This window comes from Grampus griseus, assembly GCF_964374135.1.
Source record: "Grampus griseus genome assembly, chromosome: 3".
Taxonomy (NCBI): Eukaryota; Metazoa; Chordata; class Mammalia; order Artiodactyla; family Delphinidae; genus Grampus; species Grampus griseus.
The window spans coordinates 111,315,193-111,330,956 of NC_139019.1; the positions used below are offsets into that span (position 1 = coordinate 111,315,193).

Sequence of the window (15,764 nt, forward strand, 5' to 3'; positions counted from 1 at the left end):
GGCCAAAGCAGACACTTCTGCACTGAGTCATGTCCTGCCTCATCTTGTTTCCTCTAGGTATCTCACCTCCTTACCGGGGTTGTGAGATCTTCTGGGGCAAGGATGGTGCCTGCTCTTCCCTGGGCCTACCCTCCCTTCCTGGTTAGCTAGAGGACAGGGCACTTAAGAACTGCTTGCTTCTCCTTGAACTCTGAAAGCAGTTGGGGATCAGGAAGATAAGGAACTAGATGCCCAATGGCAGAAGCTCTCCAGGGGAGTCCCCATTGCTAAACACAGTTCCCCCTGCACCCTAGGAAACTGCCTTTCCTGCCTTAGCTGGATGCCAGGGTAATGCAGGGTTTCCTTCTTCTGTAGAACTCTCCTAAAGGACCTGTGTTAGGTAGATAAGCTGCCTGGAGCTAGCCTAGCTGGAGAGCAGCTCAACAAGAATACCCTTGTTTCCAAGCATCTCTGTTGCACAGGCATCCAGCGCCAATTCCTGTCCAAGCCTCTCCCCAGGGCCCTGGCAGGAGATCCAGCACATTTGGAAGGAGCTCACCACCTGCCAGAGCTGTAGGTCCTAGATGTCCAGCAGTTATAGTGCCCAAGGTCACCCCAGGCTCACAAGTCACTTTGTCCATTGTCCTAAAGGAGGAATAGCTTGCTCATTAGTGCCTGCAGGAGGCTCTAAGGTAGCCATCTTGCACCCTGGAGTACTTCCTGGCAATGGGAGGCTGGTCAAGGTCAGGACACCATTAATGGAGCCTTGACTGTGGTGAGGCATCTCAGAGCCAGCTGGCCTTGCTGCTTCTGGCTCCACATTGAGCCTTAATCCTATCTCCATATTTGACCCTATGCAAACCCAATGTATGCCCCTTCTACATCTGTGGTATCCTCAGGTCAGGGACTTCATGTAACACATCCCTGTAGCCTGAAGCCAGCCCAGACCAACCATAGGAATTGTATGCAGAACAGGTGTGCACCTGTGCACAGATCACACCAACATCCCACAGGCCCAGAGCCCAAGCCCTGGCCTCAGGCACCATCTACTTCTCTCACCCAAGCCAGAGCCCTCACTCAGTGGATTTCACTAACTGTTTAGGTACCACCAGGTAATGAATTATCCCTACATTTGTTCCCTAAGGAGACAAGCTGGACCAGGTATCCTCACGCCAGATGTGTTGAGAAGAAAACGTGCTCTGCCTGTCAGAGGAGGGAGCTCCTCCCAGAGGCCATGCTGCTCAGAAACTTCTCTCTTCCCACACTAGTTCCCAGTCGCAGTCTGACTCATGCCCAAGTCTCAGCAGGCCAAAGGCCAAGTAGGGCTTTACCATGCCCTTCCTGGAGCTCAACCTCCATGGAAAGCATCTGGAATAGACTTAGAATCTCAGACCTGGCCAGCTGGAGAAGTCCAAACAGGCTCCAGGCCACCCAGGAGTCAGCACTGGAGTTAGACCAGAGAGCAGGCTTCTTGTCCCTGCCTTCCAGGACCACAGTCTAACCACTGTTAGGCTTGGGGAGCACATCCCTCCACCCCACTGATGCTTCTGTTCTTGGAGAATTCTAAGCACCTGTGGGGCAACCAGCACTGCCCAAGTGCAAAGGGCTTCTTGAGACTCCCCAACAACCACAGGGTCACCTCCTCCTCTCCATGTCCACAGCCCTACCCCAGCCCCTTACCCCTTCCCAACCTCACTCCTTATGCTCCAACAGAGGCAACTGGTCATCACCAGACACTTCATTTTTTTTTCTATGAAATTACATATGTCTGTGTGTCTGTGTTCAGATTAAAATGTAGACTTTTGTAGGTAGTTTTTAAAGTAATTGGGATCATACTGTACATATTACCCTGAAACTTTCTTTTCACTTAACACATTTATTAGGGCTCTTCCTACATCAGACACACAATGCTTCTTAGTTTGATGACTTCTTTTTGCTCTTGGTTTATGTAGTGAGTTCTCTAGTGACAAATATTCAAGCTATTTCAAGTTTTCACTGTTATAAACAATACTGTAATGATGCTCTTAAACAGCTCCTCTTGTGCCCACATCAGAGGATCTCTCTGGGGGAGATTCCTGGAAGTAGACTGTACATTCTCATCTCCTCCTTCCAACATGGGACAACCATAGGGTCTCACCTTTCACCCTCAAGAAGCATACTAGTATATTTTCCTGTACAAAGGGTGGTTCCCTTTTCAGGAAGAATCTTGGGGCCAGCTATGAGCATCATGGTGTATACCGTACTGCACTGCTATAGACCAAGCAGACACTACCGTCTCTCTGGAACATCCTCCATCCTCTCATCATCTGAATTGCCATCTATATTTAGGTCCATCTCCAGGCTCTTTTAAAGAAACTCTCTTGACCATTACACCTCACAGGCTCCAAGACAGTTTGTTTTACCTTGACCATCCCATCTATGCTTAAGGACTTGTCTTCCTAAATGGGCCTAGATCCCTAGAAGACAGGGTCTTGACCTGGAACTCCCTGCCCTAAGACAGAGCCTTGTTTGTATAGGTGCTTGTAAAATGCTTGCTATTGCTAATAAAATCAAGTTACCTCCAGTATGGCTATGAACTCATCAGTAAATGCATGGGAAGGGTCTCTGTAAGGCTGCCACGTGGGAGGGGGGTGCTTTGTTTTATGAGAAACCCTGGGAAAAGTAGAAAGGGTTTTTCTTACACTGTTCAACTTGATTTGGAGCCAGTGCCTTTGGTTCTTGGCGGTTTTTGGATTGGGCCAGACCCCTCAGCTCCGAGTGGGATGTCTCACACTTTGACTCTGGTCAAGCTGGCCCCTGACTTGGCTGGAGTTACTGCCTGCTGCCAGTTTCTGGGGAGGTGTTTGGAGGCCCCAGGGATCTTCTTTGCCTTCTGCCATCTGTGGCCACTGGGCTGGGGCTGAGAGTCTGAGAACGGACAGGTGGCCTGGCTGGCACATCATCTAGACATCTCCTGGGGCTGGTCAATACCATCTCTAAACCAGCTGGCAAAGGCTCCAGAGGGGTTCCTCTCCCCAGCATGCATTTGTAGCACCACAGAAAAAGCCAAGGCTGGATCTTGCCAGGTCAGTGTCTTCAGCCACAGGCACAGCCCTGGGCAACTTTTCTTTCTGTTCCAAACCCCAACTGCAGCCCCTGTTTAGAGCCTAGGAGGCAGAAGCTGCTGAATTTGTCCTCTCTTGGATGCCAAACTATGTGCTTTGCACAGGGCTTGACACAGAATAGGCAGCCAGGAAATATGTACTGAATGGCCAACAAAATGAATGTTCACCCTCCCTTAGGGGAGGCCACCTAATGCCACTGACTAGATGTGGGAGGATAAGGACTGGATTCCAGAAACAGAGGAGACAGAAGAAAGTGTGAGTGAACCTCACTTATATCTATGCAATCTTCCCAGATTTCACTTTTTCTCTTCAGGATTCCCAGGAATTCTCCAGGGACTCTAATGTCAGGTTAAGTGTTGTGATCCACTTTTTCTAACCCTCTAAACCTGTGCTGCTTCAAGCGTGATCCATGGACCAGCAGCATCAGCATTATTTGGGAACTTGTTAGAGATGCAGAATCGCAGGCCCCACCCCAGACCTAAAGAATCAGAATCTGCATTTGAACAAGATCCCAGGTGATTTATGTGCAGGTTATGATTGGACAAGCGCTGCCTTAAGCAGCTAGTGAGTGAACATAGGACTTCTCACCTGGCACAGAGGTTGGCTGCTAGAGAGCATGGCTAACTACATCTGGGCTTCTGCCTACCTTAATGACTCAGACAAATTATTGAGTCAGATATTTTCTGTCTTTCCAGTCCATGAATACTGTCTAGAACATAGTAGGCACTCAATAAATATTTGATAAACAAAGGTTGAATAATTATCATGCTATTTTCTCAATTTAGCGTGCTTACAGTATGCTGGACCGCTGCTTCTGGACATAAATTGCAGGTTATTAGAAAGATTTTTTTTGACTCCAATAAGAACCCCAGGAAGAATGGCTGTTATCAAATGAGCAATTAGTGAAATGCCAGGCCAATTCTTGGTACCATGTGGGTAAGTTCTAAGTGTTTTAAAAAGTGTGGTTCAAGGCCAACAGCATCAAGCATGACTAGGTGCTTGTTAAAAATGCAGATCCTCAGGCCCTGCCCCAGACCTGCCCATTGAGACCCTTTAGGGATGAGGACCCCAAATCTACATTTTTAACAAGCATCCCAGGCACACTAAAGTTTGGAAATTATTGCATCCTTAATTTACAGAAGAGGAAATTAAGGAAACTGATTTGTGCAAAGTCACAGAGCTGGTGAATGGTGGAGACAGGACCAAACCCACACCCGCCTGAATCTGGCGTCCAGTTTTAACCATATTGTCTGTTATACTGGAAAAACTGATGCCCAGGCTGACTGTGTGTATTTAGCCACATATATCACTTTGTGTGTATTTCATGTGTCCACAAAGTTTGCTAGATTGGGAACTCTTAGGAAATCTTGGAAGGCAGTGAATGTGTTTTATTTCTCTCAGTATCTGTAGCATCCATTACCATGCCTGGCAACTGGAACGTCCTCAACAAAAGTCGTTTCAATTGCATTTCTACACATATATAATTATCCATTTCTACAATCATGTATATATAGACTACCTCTCATTTTCAGGTGGTATCTTGGAATAAGCTATAACAACTATAAATATTTCCACTGTCTTCACTGATTCAAACTTGTGCTCATGCCACTCTGTGGACACGGCTCTTGTCAAGAGCACCAGTGGCCTCCACGTGGCTGAACCTAATGATCAATTGTCAGTCCTTATCTTACCTGACGCCTTTGTAGCTTTGGACATAGGGCTTTCCTCCCTCCTGAAACTCTCTTCACTTGGCTCCAGGATATTCCTTCTATCTCTCTGAATGCTGTCGCTCCTTTTTTCACTTTTTTTTTTCAATTTTTTTTTAGTGTGGGAAAATACACATAACATAGATTTTACTATCTTAACCTTTTCTAAGTGTACAGTTCAGTGATATTAAGCACATTCACATTATTGTGCAACCATCACCACCATCCATCTCCAGGGCTCTTTCATCTTGTAAAATTGAAACTCTGTATCCATTAAACAATAACTCCCCATTTTCCCCTTTCCCCAGCCCCTGGCAACCACCATTCTACTTTCTGTCTCTATGAATTTCACTACTCTAGATATCTCGTACGAGTGGAATCATACAGCATTTGTCTTTTTGCGACTGATTTATTTCACTCAGCATAAGGACCTCAAGGTCCCCACGTTGTAGCCTATTGCAGAATTTCCTTCCTTTTTATTTTACTTATTTTACTATTTTTTAAAATTTTATTTGTTTTTGGCTGCGTTGGGTCCTCGTTGCTGCGTGCGGGCTCTCTCTAGTTGCGGCGAGAGGGGCCTACTCTTCATTGCGGTGCGCGGGTTTCTCACTGCGGTGGCTTCTCCTGTTGCGGAGCACGGGCTCTAGGCGCGCAGGCTTCAGTAGTTGTGGATCGCAGGCTCCAGAGCGCAGGCTCAGCAGTTGTGGCGCACAGGCCTAGTTGCTCCACAGCATGTGGGATCTTCCCGGACCAGGGCTCGACCCCGTGTCCCCTGCATTGGCAGGCAGATTCCCAACCACTGAACCACCGGGGAAGCCCCCTTCCTTTTTAAACTTTTTTTTTTTTTTTTTGTGGTACGTGGGCCTCCCACTGCTGCGGCCTCTCCCGTCGCGGAGCACAGGCTCCGGACGCGCAGGCCCAGCGGCCATGACCCACGGGCCCAGCGGCATGCGGGATCCCCCTGGAACGGGGCACGAACCCACGTCCCCTGCATCGGCAGGCGGACTCCCAACCATTGCGCCACCAGGGAAGCCCCCTCCTTCCTTTTTAAATTTGAAAAATATTCCATTCTGTATATATACCACATTTTGCTTATCCATTCATCCATCAGTGGACACTGGGTTTTTTCCACATTTTAGCTATTGTGAATAACGCTCTGTGAACACGAGAGTACAAATACTTGTTCAAGACCCTGCTTTCAATTCTTTTGCGTGCATACCAGAAATGGAATTGCTGGATCGTATAGTAATTCTATTTTTAATTTTTTGAGGAACGGCCATACTGTTTTCTACAGTGGCTGTACTATTTTACATTCCCATCCACAGTGTACAATCATTCTAATTTCTCCACATCCTTGCCAACACTCGTTATTTTCTGTTTTTTTTTTTTTTATTAATAGTAGCCATCCTAGTGGGTGTAAGGCAGTACCTCAGTGTAGCATTTCCTTAATGATTAGTGATGTTGAGCATCTTTTCTTGTGCTTATTGGTCATTTGTATCTCTTCTTCGGAGAAACACCTGGATACTTCTTTTTTAACACCATCTTGCTGATTCTTCTTCATCTTCCAGACCTCTTAACCTTGCAGCGCCCAAGGTTGCCATCCTTGGACCTCTTCTCTTTCTACACCCACTCCCTTGGTGATCTCAAACAGCCCTATAGCTTTAAATACCATCCACCTGCTGAAGACTCTCAAATGGTATCTTCCTCAGACCTCATCCCTGGGCTAAGGCTGCCATTTCTAGCTGCCTACAGGATGGCTGCATTTAGATACCTAATATGCATCTCAAGCTTAACATGTCTAATGCTGAGCTCCTTATTCTTCCCCCAAACCTACTCCTTCCACAGTTTCCCCCATCTAGGTTAATGGCATCTCCCTCTTTGCATTGGTTCAAGGCAAAAACTCTTATTGTCATCTTTGACTTCTTGTTTTCTCACACCCCATCAACAAATCCCGTCAGAGCTATCTTCAAAATATATACAGAACTTGGCCACTTCTGCTGCTACTACTCTAGTCCAAGTTAACATCATCTCCCACCTGTTTTATTGTTATGACCTCCTAACTGATCTTCCTGCTTCAGCCTTTCCCCTTCAGTTTGTCCTTCATCTGGCAGCAGAGTGACCTGCAAAACCCAGTGTCCGAACATGTCATTCTTCTGCTCAAAACCCTCCATATTGTCCCTAGCAAAAGCCAAATTCTTAACAATGCCCTATATAATCTCTTCCTTGTACGTGTACATGTTAAGTACATTCCTGCCTCAAGGTTTTTGCACTCACTGGTCTCTGTGTAGACAGGGGTTCTTAACCTTTATTTCATGCTATGGACCCCTTTGGCAGCCTGTGATGCCTGTGGACTCCTGAGTATAATATCTTTAAATCCATAAAATAAGCTTCATAAATTATAAAGAAGGCCAACTATACTGAAATACAACTCTCAAAATATTTTTAAAATGTGTAATATAGTAATGTATGTCTTTCTTATTAATTCATTAAATTACAAGAGCTAGCAGCCTAAGTTTGAAGTAGTGATGAGTGTCATGATAATTTAAGATATTTGCAACAACTATAATGTGATATGAAAATATCTGTGATTTCTACTGGCAACAATGTCACGGGTGCTGCTAATATCACTGTGATTTGCTGTCTGCATTCATAATCAAAGAACACGCCAAATTTTAACTAGTGAAAATTAAAATATAGTTTTTGTTTCCTGTCTAAGTTTGAGACCCCCTGAATTCTATACTCAGACCTCTGGAGGGAGGTGTCTATGACTCCAGGTTAAGAATCCCTAGCTTAGAATGCTCTTCCTCCATAAACTCTCACAGTTCATTCCTTCACCTCCTTTTACTCAAAAGCCACCTTCTCAGCCAGCTCTTCCCTGAGGACTCTATTTAAATTGCATCCTCACATTCCCTATCCCCCTTTCTACTTAAATTTTCTCCACAGCACTTACTCACCTTCAAATATAATATTTTTTTAACTTTTTAAAAAATCGTGTATTTCCTTTAACTAGAAAGTGAGTTGCATGAGAATACGCATTTTTGTCTGTCATGTTTGTGCTGTGTTCCTAGCACCCAGAACGATGCCTGGAATACAGAAGCCACTCAATAAATATTTGTTGAAAAAGATGAATGATTACATCTCCAAGGACACCATGTTTCTTCTCTTTTTTTTTTTTTCTGTAAAAAGTTAATGAATGATTTGTGAAATTTTTAAGAAGGATTAAGGAGTTATAATTAGCTTTAATGCTATCATTCTATTTACATTTCCAAGGTTAACCTTAAACAGTAGCAGAGAGCTGTGGGAAGTCAAGGATTCTGATGGAGCGCCCAATCCTAAACAAGAAGTGTCTTCCAAGGACTCTTTAGGTGATCTGGATCGTACCCAAACTCAGGGGAGCACCTCAGAAACAAAGTGCTGCTCATAAAATTCTTTCTTGCCAATATAGCGATCAGGCTCCCATCCCTGATCAAACCAACAATACTAATACTTTTTATTTCTGGCAGTGTGGTAAAACGGAAAACACATAGGTCCTGGGGTCTGCTGGACTAGGTGCCAGTTCTGTCACCACTCGCTAGCTGTGTGACTGTTGGTAAGTTGCTAAACCTTTCTGAATAGGTAGCATGGTTTTTGTGAGGATGAAATGGGATGACTAACAGTCCACAGCACAGAGCAGGTGCCCTATAGATGGTCATCCACTCCCTCTTCCTCCTCTAGGTCATTTTATAACTGCTTGCCATGGGATCCTGATGGCTAAGAGGAGGAGCCTGTCCAGTCCTCTCCTGCATGTAAACCCTCTGCAACTAGACCCAACAAGAGCAGTCCCCTTGAACTGGGCCACTGTAAATTGGTACCTCCACTCTCACCTCATATGTGTGGCTACCATCTGGATCTTGACCATGGAGGCCACAATCATTTACAGTTTTTTCTCCTGGCCTTCCCTTTTGCCCACACTGGGAGATCTTGTGTATGTCCCTCAGTTTCTCAGTGCTAAGAGCTTTCAGGGAGTGTATTCACACCCTTCCAAAATGTAGGCACCAGGAAAAAGTGCTAATGTGCACTGCGTACTCTGAGCCAGGCCCTGCTGTACACATATAGTGTGTATATGTGTGTGTGTCTACACACACACACACACACACACACACACATACACACACACAGGGCCTCAGGAAGCCTCCAACTACCCCATTCTACGAAGGAGGAAAAAGAGACCCAGAGATGAATTCACTTGCCTACATGAAGCAGCCTCTGAACTGCAGAGCCAGGATTAGAGCCCAGGTATTTAACCATTTTGTTACCTGCTCACAACCTGCAACATCTGTTTCTAGGCACTGAGCTTGAGGTTGGGAAAATCCTACAACTGACCACTAAATGCTAGAACAGGTCTAATTGGGAGATACCTAGACCCTCCGTCTTGCCAGACAAGCCTCCCCAGACTTTGTGAATGAAGGCCAAGGAAATGTTACACTGACTCTCTTTGAGCTCGTATTTCTTTCCTGTTGCAGAAGTGCTTATTTCAGCATCCATCATCTCCCTCTGTTGTGTAGACAATCCGCCCTGTCAGAGGATTTGTGCTGTTATTATGAGTTTGTTTATTATTAGATTTATTTCTCCTATAAGGAAATGTGTTCACAACATTCCACCGGGGAATCTTCTTAATTGTCACATAAATGTCATCTTATGTAAATTGAATATTTATCTTTCCACAGAAGGGGTGGAGGGGAAAGAAAGAATAAACAAACTTCAGTCTTGGAGAGGGAAGGTGGTTTCTGTCCCAGTTCACAGCTCACCCACGTGCCTTCAAAGCCAAAGGTGAGGTGAAGAAATTATTGGATCATCTTTGAGGGGCAGCCAAAAAGGAGGGGGAAGAAAAAGTTGGCAATGATGCTTTGAGGATATTGGGCCAGGCTCCCAGGTCTCCCCCCCCCCAAACCCCGCCTGAGACCAGACCACCCCCTCCCTAGCTGGGAGCATCTGAGAAGGCTGCAGCTTGCCCCCCACTTCTCCCCATCCAGAAGGCCAGCCCTGCTCCTTCCTCGAGAGAAGGTGAGCACGGCGGGCGCAGCGGGTTGGGTGGGTGTGGCCCGCGGCTCCGGGAACGGACCCAAGGCCCCGCCACCGCCCGAGAGCCGCCCGACAGCCCGCCTGCCTGGCGAGCGCAAGCTCTTCTTCCAGAAACTGCGAGGATCCCAGCGCACTGTTTGTGCACCACAAGGTCAAGTCGGGAAGTGGAGCCGGAGGAGGAGGGGCGAGGAGGCGAAGGGTGGGGAGAGGGGCGCCCCGCTTCCTCGCCAAGTGCCAATCCTTGGAAGTTGCCCCTTGGTTTTTAACCCTTTAGGGGGACTGGGAAGGACGAGCAAGGGGGAGGTGGCCACCCCGGGGCAAACTCCTACCGGGCCCAGGACGTGCAGCCACCCACCCACCCATCACTGCGTTCCCTACCCCCCGGAAATGCGGGGCAGAGCTGGGCGCCAGGAGGCACTCGGGCGGGGGGAGGGGGCGACGAACCCGAGAGGGACCCTCTCTACGGACCGCCCCTCCTTCTTGAGGTCGCCCACAATTTCAAGTTTCCCCCGCCCGGCATGTTAGTTTCCATCTGCTGTGGGTGGGGGAGGAGAGCCGCGCCCCCTCCCCCAGACTCGCGCGCGCCCCTCCCCTCCGCTCCTGCCAGCACTTTCTGCTCACTTCTGGCGCTGCGAAACGCCACGCGATTTATTCGTTTCGCATTTTAAAACCAGCGATTCAGGATCAGGGCCTAGAGCGAGGGTCTTCCAGCGCTGGAACCCCGGGAGGCGGGGTGCTCAGTGCAAACCTCGTTCCCTCCGCGAGTGTCGCCTTCAGGCTGTTATTTGCAAAGAAACGTCTTTTTGACGCAGGGAGAAATGGCAAATTTTAAGTACGTCATTAATATGGCGCCAAAAGATTTTTTTAAGTATAAGCTTGCTTTTTTTTTTTTTTTTAAGGTTGCGGGGGGCGCCGCCCGGGTCTGGGGCGCGAAGGGGGCGGGGTGTGAGCAGAAAGTGTGAGTGAGAGAGTGGAGGGGCGGGGTATGTGTGTGAGTGTGTGAAGTGTGAGCAGACCTGATGGGACTTGCACGGGCGCAGCCGCCGCTTGGGCCCGGCCCTGGGGACAGGGCGGGCTGGGGGCGCCCCAGAGCCCGTGGGGAGTCCAGGCCCGAGGTGCAGGCAAGAGGGCGGTCCGGCAGGGTACCCTCCCCCCGGAGGCCTGCAACGCTACCTGAACCCGCAGCTGAAGCCAAACAACTGGGCGGGGGGGTGGAGGGGCGAGGCGGGGGGTGTCAGGAGTGGAAATCCGAGTGAATAAGAAAAAAGTGGCTACTCCCCCTCCCTCGCTCCTCCCGCCCGCCCCCACCCCACCCCCACCCCAACACATTTTTTTTTTTTCTAAAGAGATCACAAGGAAGTCTTGGTTTAAAAAGAAACAGAAACATACACAGGGGGGTTGGTGAATGGTGCCGACCGCGGCCATCGCAGTTGGAGGCTATTTGGGGGGGGGGGGGTTAGAAGCGTCCATGGAGTTACTTTGCACCCACTCCTAGCGGCAAGGGCTTAGGTCTGGCGGGCTGACAGTCCCCGGCCGGGTGCGGTGCCGGGGACCCCACGGGCCCGGCCGCCTCCCTCGCCACGACCCCGGATGGATGCGCGCCCCCCGCCCGCCCGCGCCGGCCCCAGGAGCTCCGGGTTTCAGGAGCATCCTTCCCACGCCGGCCCCAGCCGCGGCGCGTAGCCGGGGGTAGCGGCCCTCGGAAGGGCACCGCGGAGCAAGGTAAGATCCGGCCCCCGGCGACTGGCCCTGCGCATCTCCACGGCGTTATTTTGTGTTTTTGCAACAGATCTCCAGCGCTCCTCGCTCCCTCGCGCTCTCTCTCTCTCTCTCTCTCTTGCTCGCTCGCTCCCTCTCTCTCCTGCTGGCTGCTTGTTCTAGGAAGCCAGCGCGCGGGGGGGGGGGGGTGCCGATGCACAGCACAGGGGAGAGAGATTGCGCATGTTGGTCAGTCGTGTTTTAAAGAGTACATTGCGGGGAGGCTGAGAGGGGCGCATGCAACAACAACTTTTGGAAGGGTGAGCTTGGCGACCTTCTTTATTAATGACTGCGGCAAAGCGCCCCCGGGCCGGGGAGGGGGCGCGGGCGGGCGGGGGCGCGCCGGGGCTGCAACTTGCCCCGCGGGCTCTGGCAGGGCGGAGGGGCTGCGGCGGGAGACCTGTGCGGAGAGGAGGTCGCGCGGCCAGGGACGTGGGTTCGGAGGACCCGGGGCTATCTGCCCTCCTGTCTCCCCGAGTTTATTTTGTTGATACGCAGCACGTCCGGGCGCCGAACCGGGCTGAGCCGGTGCACATGACCCTGCGCTGGGCTCACGTGCAGCCGGTCCGGTCCCAGACACCTTCCGGGGGCCACCGCCTCCGCCCTGTCGCCCCCTCTCCGGGCTGGGTGCACGCGGGCTCTGCACGCGGGGGCAGCATGCTCAGCTCCCGGACGCGGAGGCTCTGCACAAATTAAGCACAGTTTTTTGGAGGGGCGGGGGATACCCTTTCCAGGTGAGTATGGAGGGTGCGCAGCCCCAGTGCGGGGGGCGCGGGCTGGGGGTCGGGGGCAGCCCCCCCTCCAGGGCTGCGCGGGAGTCCAGCGGGGGAGAAGCGCTGGGAGTGGAAATGTACCGGCGGCGGCCGGAGCGGCGGGTGCGCGCCCGCGGGGCGACGGCAGGGGGCGTGGCCCTTGTTTACCTTCTTCCAAGTCTGCCGGTTCGCGTCCCGCTCTGGGGACGGTTCTGCAGTCCCCTGCCGTCCGCCTCCACCCCTGAGCCCTGGGTAGTACCGGGAAGATGTAGGCAAGCGGCGGCCCGAGCCTGGGACTTACACACCTGACTCCCACATGAGTGACATTGCAGCCCCCGCCCCCACCAAGCACCGCTGCAGTCCCTCTCCCGGATCCCCGGCCCCGCCCCGCCCCCGGCAGAGGCATCTTCCCGGCCTCACCTCCTTCCTCTCTCTCCCCTCTCTCCCTCCCTCCTTCCCACCCACTCGCCTGCGCCTGCGGAGCCGCTCCTGCCCGCCTCCTCCCCGCCTGGGTGCAGACTTGTGGCTCCCTCCGGTCCATTCCCGCTTATCCCTGGGCCCTGAGACACCCTCTTCTTCAGGCCAAGGGATGAGAGGGGGTCAGCTTGATGACTCGTAGCTTTAATGTCAGAAAAGGGGAATGTCTGCGAGACGAGCAGGAAGCCTTCGCTATAGCTTCTAGAGGCCCAGGACACCCACCCTCCCTACACACACACCATCCCCACACACACAGCTGCCACCCCCCAAGGGGCTCGGCCGCCCTCACCCGCTACGCCTAAGCCCTTTCTCCAGCCCCGGGGGCCAAGGCCACCTCCCGGCGCCACCCCCGGCCCGAACCGCTTCTTGCCCTTCCTTCGACTGGGCCGGAGCCCCCCGCAGCCACCTCCGGCTCCTCCTCCCGGCTCCCGCGGTCAGAATCACGCCGGCGCGCCTCCAGCCTGCTGTCCCCCGGACTGCCTTTAGGGGCAGGCTGGAGGCGCGCGCCACCCCCTCCCAATCCCCTTAACCTTTGCTGCCGGCCGGGACATTTTTCCTTAGCACCTTGAACGCAGATCTCCTGCCCTGGGCTACTGGGAACGGGAAGGACTGTGTTTCCCTTTTCTCGGTGCCAAGGGCAGGAAGGATCCGGCGCCTCTGGTCTCTGCAGACTCCCAAACCTTGCCCCGCGCTTAACATTCTCTCCCACTCCTTTACCCCACCCCCACCCCCGCCGCCCCCATCTACTGAGGGATTCCAAGACACAAAGTTTCATATAGGGTCTGAGTTTGTAGGGTGTCATCAGGAGGCGTCATGTTTGCACTCCGAGCTGAGGAGCTGAGTGGGCACGACTGACCTGCCACCTTGCCTTTGTTGCAAGGGGGAGGAGCCCTGAGCTTTGAGTCCAGACAAGCTGTGAGGATGTCCCTTTAACGTATGTTTGCAAACTGAGTGCTGGATCTGGGTGGTGGTAGGGCTGCCTGGCCCCTCCTGCCAGGGTGGCATTAACTCCCTCCCTTCACTGGTAAAATTCCCAGTAGGACATTTGGCAGAAGAGCTGGGCAGGGAGCTGCCAACCAGGCCTGGCCCTGTCTCCTGGGTTCCCAGGGTGCTGGCTTGTCCCCTACCCTGACTTCTTCTCCCACCTTAGGGCCCCAAGTGAAGGCACCATCCCTCCCATCCCATCTTCCTCAGGCGGGTTGGGACTCGCAAAGTGATCTAACAAGAAGGGAAGGAAAATAACAACAGAGTAACTGTAAGAGGAAGGAATGAGTAATAAAGCCGACCCAGGCAGGGAGGAGGGCTTTTATGTTTAAGAGATGCTATTTGCTTTTTAGGTCACAGGCTGCAAAAACAGTCTTTGATCCGAAGTGGGCGAATAATTTATTGAGAAAGTTTGCATGGTAGGGGAAAAAAGGGATGTTTGTTTGATCTGGAGGCCTCTCAGTTGTCCCAAGTGCTGTTGGCTGTTGTTTAGAGTGGAAAAGCATTTGGTTCCACAGCAAATGCCTCACCGAGGGAAGTCCTCGCCCCAGGCAGCAAGACTTGCAGTGAATGTTGGTTTTGAAATTGTTTAGCCAAGGATCTCCCCAGCACTTTTGGAGTTGAAGTGTTTAAGGATAGAGTTGTTTGGGCTCGGGATGCAGCAAATGTGTCCAGAACATTTCCCATCCAACAGGCTTTTCCTTTCCCTAAATTGCCTGGCTAAACAGCCAATAACACTGATCCAAGAGGCTGTCAGAAATCTCCACTTAGCTTTCGTTGACAGGTGAGGTGGGACTGCTGGTCCCCAGCCCCCAAGTCCTTCCAGAATCATGAGATTAGGCTTTTGACACTGATTTCCACATCCTCAAGGTTGGGGGCAAGGTATTCTGGTTAATCAGTGTTCCAGTTAACAGGGAGGTACTTGTCTTATACCCAAGACCCAAGTCAGAGGCTTCCAGTCCAAATTCTTAACAGCTCATCCAGCAGGCTCTTCGTGGGCCTCACAGTTTTCCCTTTAGGTTCTCCAAGGGGAGGCCAAGTCAGAGTTATGAGGAGGGGGGGTACCCCTTGCTTGCCCTGTCCTCCACATAGGACCCTCACTATGTGTCTCAAAGATGAGGAACCCAGGGGCTTCCCTGGTGGCGCAGTGGTTGAGAGTCCGCCTGCCGATGCAGGGGACACGGGTTCGTGACCCGGTCCGGGAAGATCCCACATGCAGCGGAGCAGCTAGGCCCGTGAGCCATGGCCGCTGAGGCTGCGCGTCGGGAGCCTGTGCTCCGCAACGGGAGAGGCCACAACAGTGAGAGGCCCGCGTACGGCAAAAAACCAAAAAAAAAAGATGAGGAACCCAGGAAGGTTCTCAGAAAACCTATAGGAATCTGGAATACCCCAGCCATACCTGGGAGTTGTAGGTCTGTGCCCTGTACACTGTACCCCCTGGGGGGGAGGGGGGCAAGGTGCGCTATTTGGAGCCAGACAGTCTAGGTTTGAATGCTAGCTTTGCAGTCACCAGCTGTTTTAATTGCTCAGTGCCTCAGTTTCTTCATCTGCAATTGGGGTTAATAACAGTACCTGCCTCATGGTGGGTGTGTGGATTAAGCGATCTATTGCACAAAGAAGACTATGCACAAAGCCAGGCCTGTGGTAAGCACTTGATTAGTCTTAGCCGTTCTTACTGTTATTATGAATAACCTGGATAGGACCCAAATGCAGCTGACCTTTGATCTCTCCCCTTTAGGCTAGGCCAGAGAGCCAGCTCCCTTCTCTGAAGAAGGGATCAGAAGGACCCTGCAGTTGCCAATGGGCAGCCATCCATGGGAGCGCGTGCACTGAGCTTTGCCCTCTCTGAGGTGGAGGGTAGGGTGCGAAGGTGCTGAAGGGCAAAGTAGACAGAGCCCCTTTCTGTCTCCCAGGATCCCCTCGGTATGTGCCCAGAACTGGGT

At 51.4% G+C, this 15,764-nt stretch overlaps 1 protein-coding gene across 5 annotated transcripts in view; it reads left to right on the forward strand.

Annotated features, from left to right (window-relative positions):
• Nucleotides 1–11,755: 11,755 nt before the first annotated feature.
• Nucleotides 11,756–15,764, forward strand: part of JADE2 (jade family PHD finger 2) — a 47,402-nt gene continuing 43,393 nt past the window's right edge. For 3 of the 5 annotated variants that reach the window (XM_082650081.1, XM_082650085.1, XM_082650084.1), the window contains exons 1-2: nt 11,776–11,868; nt 15,560–15,744. Coding sequence is in view for 1 of the 5 variants with exons in the window: in XM_082650083.1 (XP_082506209.1) it covers nt 11,846–11,868 (23 nt within the window). In the remaining 4 variants the exon portion in view is untranslated. Of the gene's footprint in view, nt 11,869–15,559; nt 15,745–15,764 lie in introns of all 5 variants that reach the window. The other 2 variants (XM_082650083.1, XM_082650082.1) reach the window with 2 other exon arrangements.